General features: G+C 40.9%; 1 protein-coding gene across 2 annotated transcripts in view; it reads left to right on the top strand.

The window, feature by feature from the left end:
• The window catches only part of LOC125710190 (interleukin-1 receptor accessory protein-like 1), a 261530-nt gene that overhangs the window by 112864 nt on the left and 120976 nt on the right, over positions 1 to 27690 (top strand). For both annotated transcript variants that reach the window (XM_048979622.1, XM_048979621.1), the window contains exons 3-4: positions 6588 to 6867; positions 27046 to 27232. In XM_048979622.1, coding sequence (XP_048835579.1) covers positions 6588 to 6867; positions 27046 to 27232 — 467 coding nt within the window. The remainder of the gene's footprint in view (positions 1 to 6587; positions 6868 to 27045; positions 27233 to 27690) is intronic.

Genomic DNA, 27690 nt, shown 5'->3' with positions numbered 1-27690 from the left:
CGGGCTGCACGTTTGGTTTCAGCCCCAACTGAGTCAAATTTTGGTAAAGAGACATAAATCAAACAACCTGTCAGGTAAATGCTTGCTGTAGACATCAGAATCGCTGAAGTCAAAATTGGTCACAACAGAACTTAGTCTCGTGCGAAGAATATTGATATTTCACATGTATTTAGACCATTTCACTTTCAGGTAAATATGTCATTTTTGTCAAAGGCCCCTGAGATCATTTTTTTCACATCGCTTTCAAAAAGAACTAACTTTACAAACAAAGTTTAGAATCATGCTAGAGGAACCATACATCCGTACTCCTGCTATAAGTACAACTGTGGGCGGCCTGGAGCCTCTCTGAGGGGACACAGGGCAAGAGGAAAGGGACACGTCGGATGGGATGTCAGTCCATCAGAGGACATTAACTATGGGCAATTTTGGGACAACACCCGGCCTCATGTTTTTGGAAGTGGAAACCGGAGTATTCAGTAGAAACTCCACACTCGGCAAACATAGTGCCAGGGGCAAGAATCAAACTCCCAAGCCTGGAGCTGTGTGACTATGGTGTTACTCACACCAGAGATCAGTAGTGTAATATAGCATGGATGAAAGCTTTCCAATGAAAGCTCCCGAAACAGCCATCAAGTCAAGTCATGTGACCTTGCGTCTTACAAATGCAAAAGCTGGCCATGGTGCCTTCTTGGTCTCCAGGTCCACCAGAGTCAAGAGAGGACGATATTTCCCTGCTAAAAATAAACTAACAGAGGCAGGCGCAACGTCGCCGTGCTGTTTTAATATAAGAGGCTGTCATGTAGAAATGTAATCAGAATTATTTAATGGAAAAGGGGGAGCAGGTGAGCTAATTAATTTTGAGCTGTCAATTTTAATTTCCCAATAAAATGTGATGCACCATCACTAGCTTCCACAATTAGGTTTGCTGCTAAGCTAGAGAGCTTTTCAGTCACCAGCCATATAAGAATATGGTGTTTTGCACCGATTAAGGCATATAGAAGCTATATACAGGGCATTTACTGTAAAAGTATCACTTATTTGCATATTACACACACACACACACACACACATACACACATATCAGCTAAAAGACCTGCTCAGTATTTTGTGTGTGTGTGTGTGTGTGTGTGTGTGTATATATATATATATATATATATATATATATATATATATATATATATATACACACACACACACACACATATACATACACAGCCGTGGAATACATTAAGAGACCACAGCATAATATTTTGTTTTACGTGTTTCTCAATTTATGGGTGTGCATCTGTGAATAATATATATCTATATATATTTGCAAACCGCAGCCTGGTTCTTCTCCGTTTCTCATTAATTAATCTTGAATAAGTAGGCTTAAACCCATATTTAATTTAAAAGTAGTTCTTAATCTCAGAGGGTACAGTTTAAAACTAGGACCTGAAATCGTAATAATTAGCGCAAATGAAATTTTCCAAGATTTATTGACAACTGAAAGTAGTAACAGTGTTCTCTTATACACCCAATGGCATTTCATAACATACACATGATATAAAAAATTAGGGGATGCAAGACAGTGAAAAAGAGAATGATATAGTGAGTAAGTCAGGTAGTATCCGATTGAGTGAGAGAAGAAGTTGACTAGAGACAGAGAAGGAGAGAAAGTCAACTAGAGACAATAATATCCTTTCATTTTCTTATAGGTGGAGCATGTTAGGCCATTTTCATTGAATAAAATATATTTTAAAAAATTGTGTGTTTCTTAAATCAAGCAACTCTGAGCTTATAGCTTATTACTGAATCTTGGAACAAGTTCCCAAGGGAAAAGCATGGTATAAATTTATTATTTGTCTAATGTGGCTTGTTTTACCAGTAAATTAGTCAACTGTAAGATTTTCTAACTAAATATACAAGACAGATTTATGATCAATTTAAGAATACACCAAAATTCAAAGACAGAAACTAGTAAATACTTTCAAAAACAAGATAATTAATGTTATATTTCCAGATTTAAGATTTAAAAACTTGGCAAGAACAGAATTTTTCGCAGTGTGGGACTTCAGTCCTGCTTCTAGGAGCCTGGTACGATTCATGAAAATTTGTTGGATAAGTTAACGGTAATCTCTGGCATTAGGAAGCCGCTTCTTCCCTTTGCTGAGATATTGAGATCTCAGGTTAATTTCAGTTTGTTTTAATGCTGTGTGCTAATGTAATGCTCTGCTGGTTAATGGTGATGTGGGTTATATGGATAAACAGGCAGCGCGTTAATGGACAAGTACGTTCGCACTTACAGGTAATGTGACGTGTGTGCTCAGTCACGCATGTCACACATAGCACTGCAGGTGCAGCACGATCTGAAGGCAGCGCTAGCCGTCATCTTGGATTTACGGATAGTATTTGATCCATGGTTTGTCACGCCGAGACAGTTATTGTCACGTGTGTGTTCCGAGATTCACCTAAGAAAAACCTTTGTTATGATGGCGGATAGAAGTCATGGTGCGTGTGGAGTCATGTAGCTGTGGAAGACAGATTCGCCCTCTGATTGACGCGAATGAAGCAGTATGATTGGATGTGTGTGCATGTGTGGATGCGTGGCTGGGGGAAAAGAGCCCTTCCTAATGTGGCTCAATGGAGTCACCTCCCCTCTCTGTCTCCTTCCACCCTCTCCATCTCTCAATGTCTCTCCTGGTCTCTCCCTCTCTCAATCACTCTCTCTTTCCCTCTCACTCTCCTTTTCTCTTAATCTTGTCATCTTGCATCACCTTGGTACCGCACAACCAATATGTACATGACATTGGCGATATGAAAGCTTTTTTTTTTTTTTTTTTTTTTTGATGGCAAAAATAAAATCAAGCATCTGTACTGGGAACTATGACCAAGCAGATGTATTTATAGTGAAATGTTGTGCAGCGCAGGGAAGTTAAAGAGGAGAGAAAAACAAGTGGCAGTGTGTTCAATAAATAAAATCAGTTTCAGAAATAATTGAGCTTTGACTGCAGCACAAAAGGATTTTTCAGAACCTTTACTTTGATCAATTTCTTTACTGGATTAAATGAGGTTTTGAAATTGAATAATGTGCACTGGATAAAGTACTTCCTCTTGAAATAAGCATTTCTCTCTCTCAAAAAATAAATAAATGAATAAATAAGTAAGTAAATAAATAAATAAATCAGCGTTTGCAGCAAAATGGATTTTCAGTATGCTGACCGGGGGAGTTCTTTGACATTTAGCATAACCAGTAACTGTAGTAACAGTGCTGGCTCCATCCACTGATAAGCTAATTGCATTTTGGTTGCTATGAAGCTGTGATGTTGTAGGATGCTGATTTTTTATTTTTTTCTTCCCTGAGCTCTATCCATATACGTGCGCCCTACCTCAGAGAATGCATATGTGCGTGTATTCTTAGATCATAAAATTGCTTAGTGCATTTTAATATTTTATTTCGACTTATAGTTAAACCACAAAAATCATTTCTGGCTCCCAACCAAATCTGTGTATCAGAGGGGCCAACAGTATAGGAACAATACCTCCCATGAAATTGCCTGCGCAGATAATTGCGGGTTATAATTACACTGAGGGATCCCCACGAGTGATAAGTTTAGTTACAGACTGCCACACAGCTGTCAAGATATTACTGTACACAAAATGGGGCTTAATTAATCGATGCTTGATTAGCATGGTTAACCTTTCGTAACCATGGAAATGAGGGAGAAAAAGAAACTATGCTTCTAGTATTTAGAAATGTCAATGTAATTGCAAGAAGTTTCTATAACAGCATTCAGTTTGTTCTCCTAGAGCCTGTAAAGTAATTATTTCATGGGGGGGGGTGCATTCATTTAATTCATCTGTGTGTTATTACCACTCACTAACATGCTGATTCCCAAGCCCTCAGCCTACTGTAGCTGTTTTCATAGTTTGATGCTGGGTTTCCCTGTCAACACAAATGGGTACTTATGTGTGCATTTGCACCGTTATGATATTACTGTACATTTTAACATTTATACTAAAAATAAAATGCGCATTAAGCATATGAAGATTTAAAAGCGGTTGCCACATGTATTGCTTATCCCAAAATGACATAAGTAATAGCCCCCCCCCCCCCCCCCACACACACACACAGACACACACACAAAGTAACTTGAGAACCCCATCAGCTCCCCAGCCTTCTCTGGGCCTCTACCACTGAATGAACCGGCTCCTAAGCCCTGCCTCCATATTTAACCCGCAGCACTTAATCTTCATTCATACCAGCCCCTGCACACGTGTGCGTTACAGTCGAGCTGCCAGGGATTTCGCAGCAAGCTGCGGATGCATTCTCGCATTATTGTTTTGGGATCGGCGGCGCATGGCGATTCCCTGAGCATCCTCACCGCTCTCATTATTTCCTGCAGCCAATCCCACAAAATCCACCATTAAAAAAAACATGAGATTGCCTGGAGCCCCAGTCTCCGTATCGGAATTTCCCTTCCAGCTTCTGTGACATGCCGGGAGGGGGACTCACTTCTAGCGCTCCCGGTCACCCCCTATCCTCCTGCCCCCCCCTTGCAGGTTTTCTTCCCTATGTCCTCAAATCCTGCCGTAGAACCTTCCGGCAACAGCTGAGAAGAACAGAGTTCAGGGTGCGACATTACAGTTGGGTCTCTTTTCCTCGAAAGAGAAGGAGGGTTGGTGCCGTTGGGATACTAGCGTGAGCCTGGGGGCTTTCTCCTCTGCTTTCTAACATGCCCTGTGTTACGCAGGGCATTTCCGTAGTCCACACAGCCAGGGATGTTAATACAAATAGAATATTATTATGCTGTTGAATAATTCAGGCGTTTTCTATATTTATGAGGTAATGGGAATCTGGCCTACCAGTGACAGCTCCCTTGATGGATGTGTGAAAAGGTGGAGAGAATCTGCATTGTGCCTCCCCTGCTAGCTGAACCTCATCCTTTGTGGAGGGGATGGTGGTCCGTACAGAAAGCCAGCAATCATACATGATAAATGTTCCTTCGACTCTATTACTGAATGATTGTATGAGTGTGAATGAGCAAATGTAATAACATTTAAAGTGAGATGCCTGGTTGTTTTCAGATTTTTTAAGCAGAGCGCGCATTACTGGAATGATACTGTATGGCAAATGATCCCATAAAATGAAGTGTCTATCGTAGCCTTTTTGTGTTGCAAAGTTGCAGTGATGTTGAGAGGAGATTATAGGGCCGCGGGGGTGTTTGTGTTGGGCTCGGCGCATGTGTGCGGATGTGCGTCCCCAGCTCCCCGGCCAGGCTACTTAATGGAGCAGAGAGACATCTCTGAGGACTGCAGCTCACTCTGCTCTAGGCCCCCTTTTCACGCAGATCTCTTGGTGAACCGTGGCATGACCTAGTAACAGTGTCCTCCAGAACCCAGAAGCGTCTCTCCTGGACAGAACCACGTGCTCGCTGGGTCACAGCTAGAGCAATGGCTCAGCTGGACTCATGCTTTGCCTTTTCGTTCTCAGCATGAAATCAATACACTTCTGCCATAATACAGGAATACAGGAAACTCCAGTATTTTATTCAAGGTATATTTCAACATTATTATGAATATTAATTATGATTGTATTCTGCTTTGGGGTTATCTGTTTTGGCCAATGAACATTGCTGTAATAAAACATCGATTGAACATTGATTTTTGTCATGGAGAATTCAACTATAAGATACGATTATGTTCTGCTTACGCATTAGATGTATTTTCAGTTGTTTCTCTGGTTCATTGAGAGCTGAACAATGGATGCCAGCCTTGAGCTAAAAGTTGTGAAGTACCACAACAATTAAGCAGATTAATGTGTCTGACCTCAATATTGTTTCCATGCATTTTTTTTAAAAGGACACCTTGAACGCAAGTGGTATTGGCCTATTGATATACCCACACAATGTAAAATGGCACTTGAAATGCAGCAATTAAACAAAACTTTCTAATATTAGTAAACTAATATTAAGTACTAAAACATAATTTCACTGAAGAGCACAATTTTTGCTGATGTGTAAGGTAGGATTCTCAAAAACAGAAACTGAAATCTCGGCAGTGAAGTTTCTGCACAATAACACTTATGAAATATATATTTTTTTGTATTTCTGAATAAAAGACTGGTATTAAAAGGGAATAACTAAAGAGATGTTGGTTTGTTTAGTCTCTCTCTCTTTTTCTCTCTCTTTTTCCCTCTCTATTCATGTATCTCAACTGTTTAAATATCGATTCAGTAGTGAGTCATGATTCAGGAAGTTAACTTTTCTCCACAAAAGGTCTTCATGAGATGAAGAAGAAACTAAAAAGAAAGTAAAGTGTTGCATAATTTCCCGATATTACATCTGGCATAAAATGTGTGAAACCTCATTAACAACATCCTTTAAGTGTAAGTGCATAATGGTGTTTCTATGGTAACAAGGCTTCAACAAGAACTTTGAGGGTAATGCATGTTTTCTTTCCTGCCCCTCATATTAGTGACAATGCAGAACAAATGCTTGTACAGCACAGATTCAGGCCACATAATGGAGCTTTTATGGCGGTGAAGCAAAGTGTTTTAAGTGTTTAAGTGTTCTGATTCCTTTTGTTCTGTCTGTCTGTCATTTCAGTGGACGGCTGCACGGACTGGTCGGTCGACTACCTGAAGTACAAAGTGCTCCTGGGAGAGCCAGTGCGGATTAAGTGTGCCCTGTTTTACGGATACATCCGTGCAAACTACACACACGCCCAGAGCTCGGGACTTAGTCTGATGTGGTATAAAAGCACAGGCCATGGAGACTTTGAGGAACCCATCTCGTTCGATGGCCTGCGCATGAGTAAGGAGGAGGACGCCATATGGTTTCGACCCACGGAGTTACAGGATGTCGGACTTTATTCCTGTGTTCTACGGTAAGACGACCGGATCTATGATTTCATCATGCTCCGTCGTGCGGCTTTTCAGCGTGGCACGTGCATATTGCTGTGAGACGAAGTCTTTTAAATGAGAAGGCTATTCAGAGTTGCCACACTAATAGGGGTGAGGTAAACCATCTTTCCAGGAGGGCTGCTTATTCAGAGCCCGGCAGGAGGGCCTTTTGGTGGAGCAGACTTTCAGCTTCGTAAGGGAGGAGGTGGCATCCGTGGTGTCTGCCTGTGTGTAAATCATTCAGGTCCCTCCCCTGTTTTCCTGTGTTCTGGTTATTACAAAAACAGCCAACAAAGCATTCAACAAATGTCCCTGCCATGTTCATGTACACGAGGCTAACGTGCAAAATAAAATTTTAATTCCCATCCCCCAGGAGAACAATGAGGTTTTAAGTGGTATTGGCAGAGCAATAAGTCAGTCTTCACATTACCAGTCTGTAGACTGCGCCCAACTTTTGTACACACACACACACACACACACTCACCCAAATATACACAGGACAAGCTCGTCTGGCTCCACTATCTCCTTCTTCCAGGCAGCCACGTGATTCCTGGAGATCCAAAGTTTCTGCCTCCCTGACCGATGTTGAGAGATGGTCTCAGTAGCACAAAGGTCACAGGCACCCTGATGAGTTTGGCTGTGATAAGCACTCTGTCCCTTTCACTTTCCCACTGTGCCTTCCTTATTCTTGCCTCCTGGCCAGAAGATGGTGCCTTCCTTTTATTTCTGAGTAAATATTATTAATACCTCAAAGCTCCTAGCTTCTCTCTCTTTCTCTCTCTGTCTCTCTCTACACTACACTCGCACGCACACACACGCAGCGCTGGAAAAAATTAAGAAACCATGACAACATTTTGCTTGACTTATTTCTCAATTTATGGGCGTGCATCTATCCATCCATCCATTTTCCAAACCGCTTATCCTATTGGGTCGCGGGGGGTCCGGAGCCTATCCCGGAATCAATGGGCACGAGGCAGGGAACAACCCAGGATGGGGGGCCAGCCCATCGCAGGGCACACTCACACACCATTCACTCACACATGCACACCTACGGGTAATTTACCAACTCCAATTAGCCTCAGCATGTTTTTGGACTGTGGGGGGAAACCGGAGTACCCGGAGGAAACCCCACGACGACACGGGGAGAACATGCAAACTCCGCACACATGTGACCCAGGCGGAGACTCGAACCCGGGTCCCAGAGGTGTGAGGCGACAGTGCTAACCACTGCACCACCATGCCGCCCCGGCGTGCATCTATATATAATGTAATTTTTTTTGCAAACTGCGGCCTGGTTCTTCCCTGTTCCTTTCATTAAGGGCTTCTTCCTTGCTTTATCGGTCTTCAGTGCTGCTGCTAGAATCCTGATACCAAACTGTCCCAGCAGTGCACCTCACACCTGCACTTAATGCTTCCCGTTCCTTTTGAAGGTCACTTGATGTCATCCTCCAATTCACGAGAAGCTGTTGAATAGGTCAACAGTCATCTCTGGCATTAGAAAGTCACCTTTTCCCCTCTACCTGGTTCCCTTCTGGTCATTCCCAGTGTCTCTTGCGTCACCTTGCTCATGTGTACTGCTGAAGTTCTTAACCTGGAAACAAGCTGCTGCTCAGCATAGCCTGCTGCCAGCAGAACCAGGATCAAACCACATTTTACAAATGTAGTTAATTTAAAAGATATTGAGTGGTCTCTTCATGTTTTTCCGAGCTGTAGGTTTATATATGTATGAGGTTGTGTGTGTGTGTGTGCGTGTGTATTGGGGGGGGGGGGGGGGGGTTCTTTGACATAGGGATGATTTTGTTTCAGCTCAATTATACCTTGCTTTTAAAAAAAACAGAAGATAAAAAAAAAACATCTCATTGTTTTTTTTTCTTTTAGCAAATGGACAAACTCTTGTTACTGCTCAACCTCTGAATCCAGTGCTTTCGCAGTCTGGGGAATTGGCCTTTTGTGATGGAAAAAGAGCTGGAGTCAGGGTTAACTGTGTTATACGTTATTGCCGTCCAGGGTGGTGCTGGGTCCTGCCCCCCGCCACCTCAGCTAGGCTGTAGTGGTAGGTGCGGCCAGAAAAGGAAGACGCAAAAGTCATACATATCACTGATAAAAAATTTCATAAATAATGAATAATGTTGTGCTAGTAGGCTTGCGCCCCTTACGCGATTTTGTGGGGGCACTTCAAAACAGCTCATGGGAAACAATCAACTACTTATTCGTTTTTATAAGCCTTGAAACTTTAGCCAAGAAAAAAAAAACGAATGCATCATGTAGTGAATATAACGGCTACACAGACTCTCTCCACTGTATTCACACTCTCTTGCCTTAGGAACATAATCATTCTGCACTGCATCATTGTGTAATCAGGCCTGAACCAGAGCGAAGACGTTTGATTTGGATGAGTGTGTTACTTTCTTGCAAGTCACAACTGTTTTGCCTAATTATGGGTAACATTTACTCAACTGCAATAAAAGAAGTAATTCCACTCTGTTTGTGGTAGGGAAATCTTAAGCAGTGCTTTGTGGAGAATGAGCGTTTTGTTGGTGCTTCTGTTACACTCTATGTAATGAGACACATTTTGTGCAAACTGTCAGACTTCCCAATTATTTATCAGTTTGATTCAGAAATATTAAAAGAACAATGAGTCACATAAAGCAATTAAAAACTATTCCTTGACCTGACAACTATCCCCTGTGGCATGCAGTATCTTTCAGTACACATATCCTGAGTACATACAAACATACCATGACGTGACGATACCTTCACCTTAGCAACCTTCAGAAGATCTGATCGAAAGATATTTGCATGGAAGAGAATTTAAAGTTTTATAATGTAACAGTAAAAAGTAATAGCATAGGTAATAACAGTAATAGCATAGATAGAAGTATAGATAGAAGAAGTAACAGATAGAGGCAGACATACAATACTGGACACTAATGGACAAGAAAGGGTAACATGGATTATTGGATGTTTAAAGAGTATTTGTCTAAGAGAAACATTATGAAAACATGAAGTTTGCATTTGGGAAGTCAGGTGGTAGTGTCTCACGTAAATTAGCAAGGTCATTCCAGATTGTTCTGTACCTAGCAGTTCCCAGCCACTCTAAAACCTGGCAATATAACAATGTAGGTTATGCATTTTATATAGGAAACACCGGGAAATACTCTGCAGTATTACTGTTAAACTGCAAAATTTTAAACTCAGCAGCTGTAAACGTTGCGGTAGGAACACGGGGTTGGTCAGAAGCTTTGAGGTGTTCTTCTATTCCAGCACAAGACAACCTGGGAGTTTTTATATATATGTGTGTGTGTGTGTTTTATTTTCCTCAATGCACTGATCAAATAATCTGTCAATGTCTGGCTATAATTCAACATTTCTTTTTCTAAAGGATAATTCAGAAAATGAAACCCCCCCCCCCACGTAGAGTTCAGGGAAGGCTAGGGTTGAGTTTGGTGAACTTTACCTTTCTTGGCACACTCCAGGTACACAGCTGCAACAAGGACATGTGATGTGATGAGGGGGAGGGGGAAACTCTTCAATGCAAGTTTCACTAAAAAGCTGCTCTGCATAATTGTATGCTAATAACGTATTAACCTTTTACGTAAAATGTCTCTTCATAAATGACTCATTAGTCTGCTTTTTTTTCAGACTGCTTTTGATGGGAATAAAAAAGCCTTTGCTTACACAGAAATTTCCTCAGGATTTAATTTTTTTTTTTGCCAACTGTGCTTTTATGTCTTACTGACGTGTTAGATCCATACATGAAATTCCTAAATTATAAAACCAAAGTGACATAATGTACGTTGATGCTGCTTTTTAAATTTTGTACATGTGTTTTTTTTTCTTTCTTTCTTTTTCTAATACATCACTTGTCAGCCAGGTGACATTGGCTGGAGTAATTGTGTGAGTATATGTTGTGTTGCCATGGGAGCGCCACACATTTCGTGAATGAATTACAGCTGCGGACAGATTGCCTACCTGTCTATAACCCATAATTCCGCGGCGCTTTCTGTCATCCAGGTGATCGGTGTGAGGCATGACTCACCCGGCTGTAAACCGAAACGCCAGCGGAGGCACATGGACTCGCACTCTTCCGTATTTCCAGTCTTCCCTGAAGCAGCTGCTCATTTCAGGACAATGCCCACTTTAGTGTGCCCCCTTGACGCACCACTTTAGTGGATTCCTGAGATATGTGGCAATTTCCCCTAAAGCTAAATGATACGCATTTTGTTCTGAGAGGAACCGTTTGCCCCTACACACGGATATAAAAACCAATATTTGCGCTGTCCATCAATCCCCAACTGCAGTGGACATACGATTCCGCATATTTGTAAGGTCTGATGGCTGGTTGCATTACTTTACAGTGTCCCATTGTGAATAGCAAGTGCTGTCAGAGATGGAGAGCGTGATTTTAATATTTTACATTTACAATGCAAGCAAAAAAAAAGCAGACAGTGGTTCAAAAATCCAGGGTCTACCTTTATCGCCTCCAATTTATTAAAGCGGGAGACGGTGAAATCTTGTTGTCCTCACTTTTCACCGCAGCCATGTAGCAGAAAACTCTTTTGTTTCTAGCTTTCATTTAAAATGTACAACCAAGCTGCAAATGTTAACATATTGAGGTAGGATTATGCTGCCTCCACAATGGTGAGATAGCTGAAGAAGGTATTAGATTCTACTGCAGGGTGTAGAAAGACTCATTCCTTGTTTATGATGATACCTGACCTTTTAAAAAAATAATATTACTTTTATTCCCAGGTCCATGGAAATTAAGGAATATTATTTGACATAATTCATTTCTGCCAAATGCTAAACTTTACATTTATCGTCAGTCTACTGCTGTGGCTAACTACCCATAGCCCCAATGTCTCAAAATGATTAATTTGCATGTTTTTCACGATCGTGAAGTGAAACATGTACTGTAATGCTAATCCATCCCTTGAACATCACAAACCCATCCCACTGGATTGGTGCAGTTGTACAGTATTGAGCAGGCCAGGTTGTGCGCAGCTGTGCTCAATGCAATGATACTAGTATTTTATCATATATGCTGATCTAAACCAGTAGGTTATGGAATGCCAAAGGCTGAACGTGCGACAGTGTAAGGGAGCTGTGACATCTTATAAAGTCCATATTTATTCGTTCCTTGTTCTGTAGCCACCTCTCTTGATCTCTCCCCCATATCCTATCTGCCCTGCCCTCACTTCTTTCTCTGTTCCCCTTTTCCCACCCCATGACTCTCTGCCCCCCCCCCCCCCCCCCCCCTTCCTGCTGGGTCGGAATGATAGGCCTTGCGTCTGTCCCTGCATCTGTTCCGTCACATTACGGAATGTCAAGGTGCACAGTGGTGTGGGACCCATTGCACAGCCGGTCAGATGTGTCCTTCAGTCGAGGGCACAGGAGAGCGAAGCTTGCAACAGTGGTGGACTTCTCAGAGAGGCAGAGACTGAGTTAATCAGTCTATGAGAGAGACAGGGCCTAGAGCTAATAGACCTATCAAGGAGACAGAGACTCAGTTGATCAACCTATCAGAGAAGCAGAGACTGAGGTGATCACCCTATCAGAGAGGGAGAGAATTGAGCAATCTCCTGTCTACCTATATTCATTTATTCCGAAGGCGAGGCCCAGCCACTCTGGCCCCAGGAACTTCGTATTGTCCAATTACAAAGGCTTTCAGCTCTATCTGATGTCACTATGGACCAGAAAACTGCTCTCACCTTATTCATGCCTAAGGGGAGAAACAGATACAAAATGTTGAAGAGGTTCTCTCTGTGATTTTTGTATTGTCTGTTATGCCTCACTTCTGTACTCCGTCAGAGTTTTGTTGCAGCTTAGCTGCAGGGAGTGTTTGAGGAAATTAGTGCTAACAAAGGTGATGTCTCTGTACATTAAATCATGTTTTGAGTGACCAGAAGTCTTAACCATCCAATGTTCACAATTAATATCTCTTTTCACATATATAATTTTTCAAATATGTTTACTAATTGAACGACTAACAAAAATATAACTGAAAAGGGCATCTATAAACATCATACACTAAAACGTAAAAAAAAAGATGGATATCACAAAATTACAGTATATGTAGTATTTTTGCTATTATGATAAATCTTTTGCAATAGCATAGAAATAATTAACCACACACAAGGACATAGATCTGGTTTCAACATTTGTAGGGAATAAATCAGTCCGAATCCCCCACCTCCCTAAAGACACATGGTACTCCCAGGATACTGGAAGGGACACGTCCCTATCATCCATACCCAAATCTACAGTATACCCTTGACAATCCATACATTCAGCAGTCTTCCAACTGCTAATCTTGTCATGGAGCGCATAGAACCTGTCCCTGGAGACACTGGGCACAGCAAATAGGATTGAAATAGGAGCGAATTCACATCCATAACAGGACTTTTCTAGAAACAGTTTTCTAAAAAGTCCTTTCTTGACTTTTATACTACTCGGCTCTTTGAAAGCAGTGTTCTATGGCATACATTACAGCTGGAAATGTAACTAATTATCTCCAGTATAATCAGATGCCCTGGCAGTTTTGCCTACAGTGCATCATTTAAAAATGCTAATTCACGTTTGACTTTCTATGGTTCTTTTAAAATTGTTCATATTTCGCTTCTTGAGCTTTCTCATCAATCCCAGCGCTGAATCCCTGTGGCTCCCTCGGCATTACGCTTACCCTTCAAATGTCAAATTATCTATGGTTCTCTGATTTAATGGGAAAATAAGCTGCAAATCTTATGTCTGGACTCTCCAAACAGAGATGAAAACAAATATGGCTGCCAGCTGAATGTGGCTCAGCAGTAGCGTTTTATGGGTGTGAGGCAGAGTTATGGCAGCCATAGCTGATACATCGTGACAGGTGGCATAAGTCATTGTCACACTGAGCGTGACATCCCACAAGGCATAAATTCATATGTCACTGTCACCATTTGTTTATTATTTTTTTAACTGTGCCCTGCCTTGTATCAGGCTATGATTTTTTTATTTTTTTTTTTCCTACGGGGTTATGAAGACTTTATGACAGGGACATCTATTATAAAAATACTTTCCAGAAATTTTTCCAAAAAAGGAATGCGATTTTGAGATGATACCGGACCAGAGCTCGAGTGACCCAAGACAAATGTGGCATGTTGGGTTCAGCAGCCTGGCATTTTTTCACATCAACCTCAGGTACCTGTCCATTGGAAGATCAGTCTCAAAAGCTGCATCAGCACTTTTGTCTAATACTGGGCATCTACCAAACTGCTGAGCGCTTCCGGGGATATTTACACCAAAAACCCAAAAAGTGCTTTTACAACAATATCCATCCATCCATTCATCCAGCCATCCATTCTGCACTACTCATCCAGGTCTGGGTAGCAGGGGTAGAACAACTGCCCAGACCTCCCTCTCCCCAGCCCCCTCCCTATTATTTGGGGTCCAAGCACCAGTGGTGCTGGATCACTATTATTTTTTTGCTTATTATTATTATTATTATTATTATTATTATTTTGTATACTAGATATAACACATGCACGCACACATATTTAGATAAATATCTATTAATTCCTTCACCTACGAGGAATCTAATAAAAAAAACTGAGAAAAGTTACATAATGTTTGACTTCCCCTGCTGTATGAGGGATCTTTCAGTGTGGAATTGTTTTTAGCTTCTGCCAGCACAGATTGTGTGGGTGTCTCTGTGGGCAGAGGCTGGCCGTCTGTAGGCAAGTAAAGGTCTCGGGGGTGGGGGGGGTCGACTCACTTTGTTTAGAGCAATGTTTCCCAATCTAATCCTCAGGGACCCACAGACAGTTCATGTTTTTGCTGGAGCTGGGAGAAAGTAGGGGGTGGGGGGCGGCATGGTGGTGCAGTGGTTAGCACTGGGGGCGGCATGGTGGTGCAGTGGTTAGCACTGTTGCCTCACACCTCTGGGACCCGGGTTCGAGTCTCCACCAGGGTCACATGTGTGTGGAGTTTGCATGTTCTCCCCATGTCGTCGTGGGATTTCCTCCGGGTGCTCCGGTTTCCCTCCACAGTCCAAAAACATGCTGAGGCTAATTGGAGTTACTAAATTGCCCGTAGGTGTGCGTGTGAGCGTGACTGGTGTGTGAGTGTGCCCTGTGATGGGCTGGCCCCCCATCCTGGGTTGTTCCCTGCCTCGTGCCCATTGCTTCAGGGATAGGCTCCGGACTCCCCGCGACCCAGTAGGATAAGTTTGGAAAATGGATGGATGGATGGTTTAGAGTGAATCTAATGGCATGGGGTGTAGGTGGGTGAGGCTGGGCAATGGAGGATGCTTGTTGGGAGACCTCTGTTCAGAAGCACAGTGAGATGTAAAACCAGCCCAACAGAAGATACTACTGTGTGCGTGTGTGTGTGTGCGTGTGTGTGCGTGCGGCCCTCATGTCAAGGTTTATTTTTATCAGTTTGTTTGTTTTTCTGTTTTTCGTTCCTGTGAAAAGTAATTTGCACTTGTAATTTGCCAATGATAGTTTTAACCTTGTATGTATTTGGCAAAAAAAGGCATTTTTCTTGAGGGAAATTGTCAGCTAAAAAAAATAAGATTTTTGCAAGATTTTCAAACACAAATGCATACTTTCATATTACATACATAAGTATAATATGTGTTTTAAGCTCAAGCTCATTAAAGACTTTTTTGGAAAATTAATGGAAGGGAATTCCGTGTTGAACTGAAATATAGCCATATAGTAAATACCTAATACAGCCTGTGTACCAGTGCAGTGAGGTATGTTCTGGTCTCTGGATTTTTGACTCGTTTGATCTCTTTTGATCCTGCTTTGCAGTTAGAGCTATGATATGGGTGTTTTCCCCCAGAATTTTCTGAACCTATATAAAATGTAAGTTTCTGTGATTTTTCTCAGAAAACTGTCTTTTCTCAGATAGATCAGTTTTTGGTGTGACAGGTATACCTTCAGCTTTAAGGCGAGTGTGAGCATTTCTCTGTGTCAGTCACAGGGGTCCAATACCTTATACGCCTGTTTGTCAACTTGTTGAGTTTATCATTGATTTTATTAGCATACATCCTCCAAGCTGCAGGTCGTGGTGTTTTTGTCCTGGGCCAACAGAAGCCTGCTTGAAGGCCACATATCTGGACCATTCTGGTCATGTTATATGTGTATGAAAAAGGGGGAACCAGTCCAGTGTGTGGCCTTGAGCCCATCAACGACCTCTGGCCAATTTCTACCTTATTAATGGGAGACCACCTTCTGAATCGCACTCTGGCCTGGACTGGGCAGGTGAGATTCCACACATGCCCCAAAATGTTGCCTCCCCATCTATGGACAGATGAGGAGAGCTCTGTGAAGGTCACATTTTAATAATCTTGCTGCTCCCCCATGCTGTATTCTGTGTTGAGCTGCGAATATTTGAGGGCTAACCCCTACACTGGTGAAATGTCAAATCCCCAGTAAAATTGATCATTTCCACATCATGTGTGAATATGGTGTATTAATTGTTTACCTCCAGGTGTCAGGCTATTGACATCATAATAAGTTTTCAAAATAAAGGGCTTGCTTTCAAAATAAATGTCAGTACACTTTCAAACAATTATGGATTTAGGATATGTGTGGGTCTATCCAGCCATCCATTTTCCAAACCGCTTATCCTACTGGGTCGCGGGGGGTCCGGAGCCTATCCCGGAAGCAATGGGCACGAGGCAGGGAACAACCCTGGATGTGGGGCAGCCCATCGCAAGACACACTCACACACCATTCACGCACACATGCACTCCTATGGGCAATTTAGCACCTCCAATTAACCTCAGCATGTCTTTGGACTGTGGGGGGGGAAACCGGAGTACCCGGAGGAAACCCCACGATGACATGGGGAGAACATGCAAACTCCACACATACGTAACCCAGGCAGACTTGAACCCGGGTCCCCCGAGGTGTGAGGCAACAATGCAAACCATTGCACCACCATGCCGCCCTCGATATGTGTGGGTATGCAAAAAAAAATGTTGTTTCCATATTTTCAGCTTCCAAATTGATTTATAACAGGATACAGCTGTTTATCAATATTTATTTAGTGTAAAGACACAAAGAAATCTACCTGGATTTTTGGACCATTCTTACCATGTAACCCAACTGAGTAACAAGACAGGGTCAGCAAAGTGTTTATCACATCTGACTGCTTTTTGGTAATGGAAGGACTGGTGGGAGAACCTGGAGCAGTGAAAGAGGTGAGATGATTTAGGGGGACCAAGGGTACCCAGAGTATCCCTAATACCTACCAGCTCTGTACGTTTGTGATTTGTATCCTGTATTTGTATTACTTACAGCTTGGACACATTGATGGTAAATGAAAGATGATGACCGACAGGAATGCAGTCAGTTGTCACAACAATGAACATGCCGCTGAAAGGCCTGTAGACATTCTGGAGGAATGTTGACTGACTTAAAGGCATCTGATATTAATAAATTGTAATACTGTTTAATGTCATTTAAATTCAACACTTCTTTACCATGAAGCTTGGGAAAAAAAACAAAAGAATATGAGTTAATTACAATGATCAAAAGCTTTCTTTCACTTGTTGGCACCATTCTCAGTCGCTGGGGGGCAGAAATGAAGATACTGAGGACAAGTATTTGCAAATTTGTGAGTACAGTAAAAAAAAAAAAAAAGTCAGACTTGTGGGAGTACAGCCAAGTTCATCTGACTTTCCGTACATTCCACGGTTATGGTTTGACAGCACAACATTTAATGGCGTAAACTGGTAGGGACAGAGTTCCGACTGTAGAAATGTGACGGGAAATGTGAGACGTCAAGGTGTTTTGCAGAAAGTGCTGCCACCTCTGGTTCTCTGGACGAATGGTGTGCAATTTTGCTCCTTACATATCAGTGGCATTTGTTACTGTGGCTGTAGGAGTGCTGAGTGGAGCTTATCCTGGGCAAATGGCAGCCAAGAGAAAGTCACTCACTGTGCATCCACCAAAGTCATAAAATAGGTCCTGGCCATCCCAGCAATCAGCTCCTAGATGACAGAAGCTGAACTGCTCTCTAGTGATATTTGGCTTCCCTTCGCAGCCTGTGTCTAACTTAATCCAAGTCCCATCCCTAACTCAAGCAGGCGTGTGAGCACCTGTGCCTCATCACAACTGAGCAGGTTTATTTTATTTACATATATATATATATATATATATATATATATATATATATATATATATATATATACACACACACACACATACATACACACACACAATATATATATATATATATATGGATTTCTCTTTTATTTTATTTAAATATATATATATATTTATATATATAAATGTATAAAACACTGACCTTCTCCCAGCTTCTGCTTGTGGGGGCTTATTGGCTGCATGAAAATGTCAAGCTGAAACTGTAAATTTGCGTTGTCTTTCTAATGCCCTCCGTGCAGCTGGAGAAGACGCTGTATGATCTAATCACCTTTCGTCAGCTGTCACTAGATGGAGGAAATGCTACACAACAAACAGAAAATGGGAAAATGGGAGCCCCGAATCTTCAGAATACCTCCACACGTTAGAAGTTAACGCGAGACACTTTGCTCCATGCTTCCCGCGACATTTCTTACTTTGCCCAAGAGGGCAAAAAGTCCTTTTCACAAGTCACTCTTTGATACTGGATCTACTCCCCTATCCAAACAAGGGTGTCCCCCACTTCATGCCGCCATTCTGGGGGGGTGTCACTGTGTCAACATACATGACTCCCCCTGTGGCACCTCCAAATACTGTACATAAATAAATGTATTACTATTGTTACTGTTTGCATTTATATATGTGGGCCAAAATTTTGAGTACTGGAAATGGGCAAAACACATTTTTTTTTGCAGGACACTTACTGCGGTTGCAGTGGTTGCAGTCGACTTCTCAGTTAATGAAAGGCAAAGTTAATGACGGGAAAACAAAATTAAGCTTGTGGAAGCGAGACAGCCTAAACAAGCATTCCGTGTGAGTGACATATCTGTAAAAACTGTAAAATGTAACTGCAAAGCATTGCATGAATAACATTGGTTTTCAAAATTGTCTTTTGCTTCTTAATGCTGGCAAATGTAGTATAAGCAATTTTGGAGGACATTAAGGTCAAATGCATCTGGCCCCTTAACCGAACCACTGGCCCCAGTGCCCCCACACTCACTGGAAATGGTCTAGAACTTCCACCACATGTCATGTACTTCCTGACTCACCAAGACCTTCTATTGGATAAGTAATGTTATAGTGCAATTATCGTGGATGGTTGGATGAATGGATGGATGGATAGATGGATGGATGGATGCTGTCTTTTCCTGTCTTTCACATTTTAACTGAGTCAGATATTGTTCTGTTTGTTGTCCCATATGAATGCTTGATGAGTATTTTTATGTTATGCAAAACAGCGCACAGGGTATCAGTGGTCCTTTGGTAGGAAAGCACCCGAATGCCCCGGTGTGTCCGCGGTGAGGAATTCCGACAATTCTGACAGCCTCGCAAATGAATTATTAAAGCCCAGAGTCCCCTGTCATTAATTATGTAAGAAATGAGAGAATCAGAGTATGATTAATGTTAATGCTAAATGCTACGTGAGTCAGACAGATTCTGATGGGTTGTGATGCATTGACATCTGCTTAGGAAATCTGCCTTGTGCTTTGTTCTGGCTGGGACAGGTTCAACATGGGAAATGATTGGATAGGAATTTGAAAATCATTGTTCAGGCTTCCTGACCAGGATAACTGATGGATGGACGGATGGATGGATGGATGGAATGATGGATGGATGGATGTTCTTATTACATTGCAGAGCAAACCCTTAGCATATTATTATGAATTTATGAATAACCCATACTATGTGTCCATGTTATGTTCATTTAATCAAAACAGGTACCACAAAATAAATATGAATTAAGAAACTGATTTTTTTTTTGGTGTTGTAGAAATAAAACATCAGCAGTCAGTTTGTCCCCTGAGCTTGTTGTTGGGGTTGGTAAAATGATTGTTCTACACAAGACTGACCACCACTCCCTCCCCGCATCACCTTATTACATGACCCATGTGTTATGAAGGTGAAGTCTTCCGATGATGCCCAGTTTCCCCATGCGGTAAATCCTGTTTTAATTAATCCTTTTTGAATTGAGATTTGTACATAACTGGAGCTTCTCCTTCGCACTGTTAGATGGAGACAATCATTGCACAGCTGCCACCATTTCTAATTTAGGCAGCTAGATTGGAGATCAGACATTCTGAGTGATGAACATCTAGACTGTTACAGATAGGGAAGGGAATATAATCTTAAATTAAATGAGCATTTTTGTTAATGTTCATGTTTTTCCATCTGTTGATCAATCAGCTAATTTCCTATTGAAGTTTTTTTTCCTATTTTAAGATGTGATTCACCATTTTGAGTGTGAGAGAACACGTTTTAGCACATGGGTCTGCCATTAATTAATTAGATAAAGAAAGAACTGATGTTATTTATCCCCACTGATGCTGCTAGGAGTGAGGATCAGTGTGAGAACTAATCGCTTAACATAGTCTATCGGTAGTTCAGAGGTTTACTCTCAGTACAGTGGGCAGTGAAAATCATTACTGAGCTCCGGACTGGACAGAGGACATGCGTTTGGGGATCGTAGGTATAAACAGACAAGCACAGGAGAATATACAATAAAACAATAATCATACATATCCGTGATATGCAATTAGCAGTAAAGTGAAAGGTAGTGCAAAGAATCTAAGAATAAATAATTATTTACATGTGTAATATGTACACGTGTAAGTTAAATAGGCTGGTACGTTGATTGCACAGGTCCTAAACATGGTCCTCATTAAGGTTCTAAGTTAGTTTGGGAAAGAACCTCTTGCTTAGCTTTCTGTGTTGGATTAATGGCAGCAGTAGCGGTAGCTAGTGAGTAACAGTATGCATTTTTCGCATGCTTTTATTAGTCTTTCACATATACTTTTCATATATGCAGAGTACTACAAGATTAGAGCATTACTGTCATTTCAGTCCTTTCATACTGTATTTCATTTACTACATGTTATTTACTGCAGGTCTATTAAATCTCTTGTGTAGCAATTTTAAAACAATGACTACAGAATAACAATAGAAAACACTGATTTAACAAACAGTAATATAGATAGTTAGAGTTTCGAAACATAGATGTTTTCCATGCAGCTTGGAATAATGCTATGCAGATGTATAACCTTAAAAATCTCAGTATTAGACTTAATTGAATGGGTGAAACCCTGTGATGGACTGATATGCTACCCAGGGGCTTCCACCTACTTGCTGTTCCCCCGCTCCATGACCCAGTCCAGGATAACTAGTTGGAAGATGGATGAATAACCGAATCCTTTTACTGAAAAAGGATGAATGTATTGTGTTACAGAGATTTTTACTAATCTAGTTCTAATTTTCAAGGTCAAGAAAATGTCACCAGGATATAAATCACTTAGTATCGTCTGCTGATGTTTGTGAACAGTGGTCTTGACACAGTTGGGCCTTTGGAGTGTTAGCAGAAGGCTAAATAAGGGCACATTGCTTATCATTGACCTGTTTGTTTCTAGAAGCGCATAGAGTTTTAGGATGGCTAAAAGCTGTGCAGGGCCTTTTCTGTTGGAAAATCCTTCTGTGTAGCTGAATCGGAGGTTTTCTGATATCTTGTGACATCTTGTGTCACAATATGATGATGCGCTGGGACCACTCAGTGGCTTAACTGAGCAATCATGTATGTTTGCTTAATGTCAAATTCCCCATAATCTTTATGAAATTGCTGGCTAGGTCAGACAGACACCGAATGACAGAATTTAACTATATGGACGCTCCGTTTAAAATTCCCTGTGATCCACCTGAAATATAATCTTGCAAACAATATGCAGTGAATGGCACTATTAAGCTGTAATGAGTCCAACTGGTATAAATGTGAAGCAGAGCATTGTCGGGTGATTTCACTGTGTTATTCTCATATGAATTTAAATATAAATATATTAAATAAATAGCAATCCAAGACCCATAGTGAAACTTATTTTATTAAAAATAAGTTAATTAATCTTTCTAATTTGTTTTAGGTAGACTCACTTTTGTCCGAAAAGCCATATTTAGGCATCAGAACAGCAATGCAATATGTTCAGTGTGGTTTCTCGCAGTTTCACGTACACTTTGGTTCACATCATTTTTTTATTATTTAAATGCCTTAGGTCAGCTGTAAACTTCAGTCTTTAATGGATTTTACATTCCAGGAATTTGTTTCCTTTTCAGAAAAAAATGTTACTTTGTCAACATACTGTATAAATAACCCACTAGCCTTAACATTAGCCTTTGGAGATTGTGGGTCTACAAAAGCGGCTGCGTTTGCTTATTTTTCTGGCAGTGGACTGAGCAGTAGCTGACAGTGTAATACTAAAATATTTATTATATTCTTCCGTGGCTGTGCTGCATGCTCCGTAATACGTTTCCCCTGTAAGGTAACACATCGCATTGCATATTCATAAACAGATGCAGACACACTTCAGCTTTATGTACCAATGTCTAGAGCTTTTTGTTGAAGGTTCAAGCTAGGAATGCAGACAGGGACACATATGCCCTCTCTCTGATTGTGTGTATCCAGCAGCTACTGTAGCATATAAAATGGGCCCAGAAAAGAGATTTAAACTTTTAAGAGGATTTAAGTGTGTGGCCTCTAAGTGGATGCATCACCAAAGGGCAGAATGATGCATTATGGGTATGAATGCAAAAAATATACAGTCTTCTTCTGCTAATTTGTTTATGCAGCAGTACAGTATCAGTATTACGGGTGGCCACAGCCTCATCTTAAATGCGCCACATTCACCTTTAAAATGTACTGTAGAATATCACACACACTGTTTATTTCCAGTTGAGAAAAATACATCTTCACAGCAACATTAATGTTTTACTTCCAGCTCCGCGAAGGTCTTTGACATGGTTCACAATGTGCCGGTATGAATAAGTAAAAAGCAAATTGTAAAATCAGGAAGTGGCTTTTAATCTGAGAGAATTACAAAGTGCAAAACAAATATACAACTGACTTATTAATAAGATGTAAACCCGTAATGTTCATCAGTGTAGAATATGTTAATTCTGGATATGTTGATATAAATTGTGTATTTTATGTCTTTTTACGAGGGGAATCAAAAAAAAATGTAGGGTTAGTTTTAGGTCATATGTCGGATATGTATATTATAGTGAAGGATCATTAGCTCCAGAAAAAGACAGTCCATTGATTTCTTTTTTAAAAATCTCCTTGTTTTCTGGTCTTGTACCTCAATGAAGTCCAGGACTGCTGAGTAATCCTGGGCTCCGAAAGAACTCGATAACACACCGTCGTAGCTGATGATGCTATTTGTTTTGGTCTGGGAGGAGAAAGTGGCAATTTGTCCCTGTCATATCTGTTACTTTGGCCCTTCTAAACTGACAAATTACACTAAGTTGCTCATCATTCGGGGGAAAAAGCACAATATTAGATGTGCTAATAAAATCGATGTACTCTCTGTTACATCCCATTAATACATCAGTCAGTGTTTTTAGTGGCTAATAATGCATCCTAACAACCTATGGACTAAACGTCTTATAAAATTTACTCAAACATTCGATATTGCTGACCGCTGAAACAGTTTCCCCCTTGTTGCGCACTTGTACATCCATGATGTCGCACATTAAAAGCATCGGATTTGTCCAGCTGTCTGTCATACTCTTCAACGCAAAGAGAACGATCAGTCTCCACCCGGGCTGACTTTGATCGCCGTCCTCCTCTATTCCTTCCTGGAATATTTTCCCCTTCTTCTCCCCATCCCTTTTCCTTTGTGCTAGATAATTGGTAATAGCTGGGCTCATCTTTTCAGCTCAGCTCATCCTCATTCGTACCTAAATGGGTGAGCAAACACAACACAGCTCTTTTATACATTCTCAATGGAGCGGACAACAAGCAGCCCTCAGATAAGTGGATTGCCTGGGTGTAAAGGCCGCATTGTTCGTGAAAAATCCCTCTCCACTGTTGCTCATTGTCCCATTGTGTGGTGGTCAAGGTGGAAACTCCTTATCATTCCCTATTATTCATTTATTTGCCAGATGCTCTTATTAAGACAGATTTGTAATCTAAATATGATGAGATTCTTGATAAGTACTTCTGGTGGTGCAGTGAGGAACACTGATACTGTATGGGGAGATTTGAGAGAAAGTGCTATATTTTATACCTCGTCTTTTTCCCTAGTACTGTAACTCCTTTATGTCCTGCACCAAAACTGCATTTTTTTCTATAAACAGTGACTCAGACATTTTTTATTACTTTGTTGGGAATTGATGTTTGTCTTTTATTTACATCTGGAAAGATATCTGTTAAATTCGACATCAAGGGTCACAGTAATTGTGCCCTTGTTGCCATTAAACTGATGAGTGGCTTGTTTACGAGAGACTAAGAGCAGCACTGTGTGTGTGCGTGTCTGTGTCTGTATGTATGTGTGAGCAGGTATACCCATCCTTATGGGGACACAATGTCCCCATAACGTGATAAATATCCATTTTTTTCCCTTATGGTGACCGGTTTCCTGGTCCCCATAAGGGAAAGCTCTATTTTATAAAAATCAGTGACTGCTATGAAAAAACTAAAAATGCAAAAACTCTTGTATTTTGCTTGGTTACTTATGGTCATGGTTAGGGCAGGGTGGGGGTTAAGGTTGTCATAGTTAGCGTTAGCATTCTTCCCATAGAAGGGAATGAGCGGGCCCCATAAGGATAGGTATACCCTACGTGTGTGTGTGTGTGTGTGTGTGTGTGTGTGTGTGTGTAAACACAGCAGTTTCACCGGGCAAATAAAGTGTTTAGTGAAAACCAGAACATATATACAAATGATAAAGAAGTGGATGCAACAGTGTTCTTTGAATTCATAGCATGGTTTGTTTATTCAAAAGCAAAGACCATATTGCAGGCCTGGACCTGGGTGATATGCTCATCCATAAATGTGGGGTACGATGGATGGCCTGGCCTCATCATCTCTGAGTAATAAAGAGGGGGAGAGATGTTCAAACCTTTTTTAACTCAATCTCAATTTGCTCAGTTCAATACAAATGCATTTATTTAGTTATTTATTTATTTTTTTATTCCTCTCAGAACAACTTTTCCAGCACACTCTTACGGCGAGCTTGGAGTCTATCCCAGGAAGCACAGGGAACGCAGGGAACACTCTGGAACGCATGCCAGTCCATCACAGGGTCTAAACACAGACTAAGGGGCATTTAGAAACACAGAGTTTTGCACTGTGGGTGGAAGCAGGAGACCCTGAGGTAAATCCACTTGGACATGTGGAGAACATACAAGCTCCACCTACAAAATAGGCCGAAATCAATCTCACAGCGTTAAAGGTATGAGGCTACAAGGCGGCCCGCTGACACCCGCTGAAGTACCAGGGGACAAGGATAATAAAGCATAATCAATATTTATTATAGACACAAAAGATGTCTGAATTGGTAATATTTGATCCTCCAATACTTATCTTGCTCTACATGATCTACATACCGCAGAATGGGGACGCAGGGACAAGATAACCCTGTTTAGTGTCTGACCCAAGAGCTGTCACCGTGCACTTGAGTGTGTTCAAGCTCAGCAGTCGTAGCCCAGTCTTTTTTATTCTTCATGCACACTCTGCAATGTCTCTCATTTCATGTAATGCTGACCCCTGCCCTGAACTAATTCTCACTCTTTTAGATGGTGGCGATGACTGTTCTATGATCGTGCCTGGTGCTATTACTTGTATTGTCTGGTAAAATAATAATAATAATAATAATAATAATAATAATAAAAAAAACCGAACCATTCCATGCATCACATGACCCAGTTAACGTGACTGGACTGTTTCTCACAGCTGTGTGCCCAGAGCACTATAGTAGTAACTTCTCAATGCATTATAAAGAAGAAAACTTTCAAAACATAATTTCACTGGAGCCATTCAAATTTTTCAAAAATAGAAGTGAAAAATATGAGTTGTTTGATGTGACATGCAGTCTGTATGGCTGGTATATTGCTGTTGAAAAGTAGCTTTTCCCAAAGAAACTGCCTGCATCTTGATTGCCAGTCACACAGCAGCCCCAGGGCGGTGAGCTGAGTGGCTGCAGCAGGCCAGCCAGCAGTGATAGCGGATATGAGGACACAACTACACATAGCTCTTTGGTCTCCATAACAAATGGCTTAACAATGATCGCGCTGTGTCCTTACCAATGACTCCAGGCAGCTTATTTTATTCCATAAGTATATTATGCAGTGTTTGGACATCCCATTTGTTGGATACTTACTGTGTCAACAATTAATTGAATCTCGACAATCTTGGCATTGGCTTAGAAATTGTGGTGTTTTTTTGTATTATATTTTTAACTTAGTCTTGTCAATGCTGGAAATGAATGTAATCTTCTGGCATTGGTATTGCCTTGGAAATTACATTTTTTTTGTTTGTTTTAATTCTCAGTGTTGGAAATTGGCATTAAAAATGCAACCTTCAATGAAACTATGTGTTTTTATTGTCTTCAGTATTGCTTTAAGGATGCTAGTGTCATTGCTTTTTTTCTACATTCCTTTATCATTAACCGACATTCTTTCCTTCATAATTGTTACTTATTGTGGAAATTATTTTAAATCATGGGTCCACAGGCGTATGCCAGCTCCGATTGAAAGTAATTTTCTTATTTCCAACCTCATTAAAAGGTAGCAGGTGACTTGGTTTTCCTCCACTAAATTGTAATGGAAGATATATTTATCTTGTTATTCATTTTAATTTTCTAGGGTGCCATTGTTGACACATTGCAACCCTAACCATGTCATGCCAATGATTTGCCTTTTCCACATCATCAGAGTTGCTGATGCATTAGCAAATGTGTCACATAGAGGAAATTTCATTTCCATTCACTTCAGTTTATTTAATATAAGCTAGCATTTAAAAGCACTTACCATAGTTCCTTTCAAGTGATTAAGAGCAATGTAACAGCACTATTCAAACTAAGTAACCATACCAGTAAACTAATAGCATATTATATTAATTTATATCGCTGTATTAAGTTTTCATATTGATGAAAAATAAAACGTTTTACAGTTTTGCAACCTGTCCTCAACGTGTCTCTCTTGATCTGCAAGACCAACATGCAATTAATTAGTGAGTAATTAATTTGCTGAATCCTTTCACTTTCACTCTTGCAGGAATTCCTCATACTGCATGAAGGTGTCGATGTCTCTGACCGTGGCGGAGAATGACTCGGACCTCTGCTACAACTCCAAAATGAGGTACTTTGAGAAAGCCGAGTTAAGTAAAAGCAAAGAAATCTCCTGCCCTGACATTGAGGACTACGTACAACCGGGGAAGGACCCAGAGATCATTTGGTACAAGGTAAGAGAGCATCAGCACTGTCAGTAGGCTTCATCACATTCCCATATTGCACCTACTGCTGAGCTGGGGAGAATCATATCAGTTTCAGAGTAGGTCTGTATTTTGCACCTTTAGATCATGGAAATGTGAAGCAAAAAAAACATTAATTTTAACACATTCAAGCAACACACAATTAGCCTGCCTGCTAATGAGATCATGGTATCTTTGATTATCATAATGTCTGCACAAGCTGTCACTCACTAGTCTATGATAGGGAGAAACTTTCACAGTATGCTGTGCTAAATATGAATGATAAATGATGTACGCTTCTCTAAGTATTTGAATCATATTAATTTTTCCATCTGAATGTGTGTTTAGTGCATGAGCCTGTGTGTTTTTCTGTGTGTGTGAGAGAGAAGTCATGCATTATACGCCAATCATGATCTGACTTTTGCTTGTTACTGTTAACGTCAGTCCCC

This window comes from Brienomyrus brachyistius, chromosome 16, assembly GCF_023856365.1.
Source record: "Brienomyrus brachyistius isolate T26 chromosome 16, BBRACH_0.4, whole genome shotgun sequence".
Taxonomy (NCBI): Eukaryota; Metazoa; Chordata; class Actinopteri; order Osteoglossiformes; family Mormyridae; genus Brienomyrus; species Brienomyrus brachyistius.
Note: the sequence above shows the minus strand (reverse complement) of the source record. Positions and strands in the feature narration are given on the sequence as shown.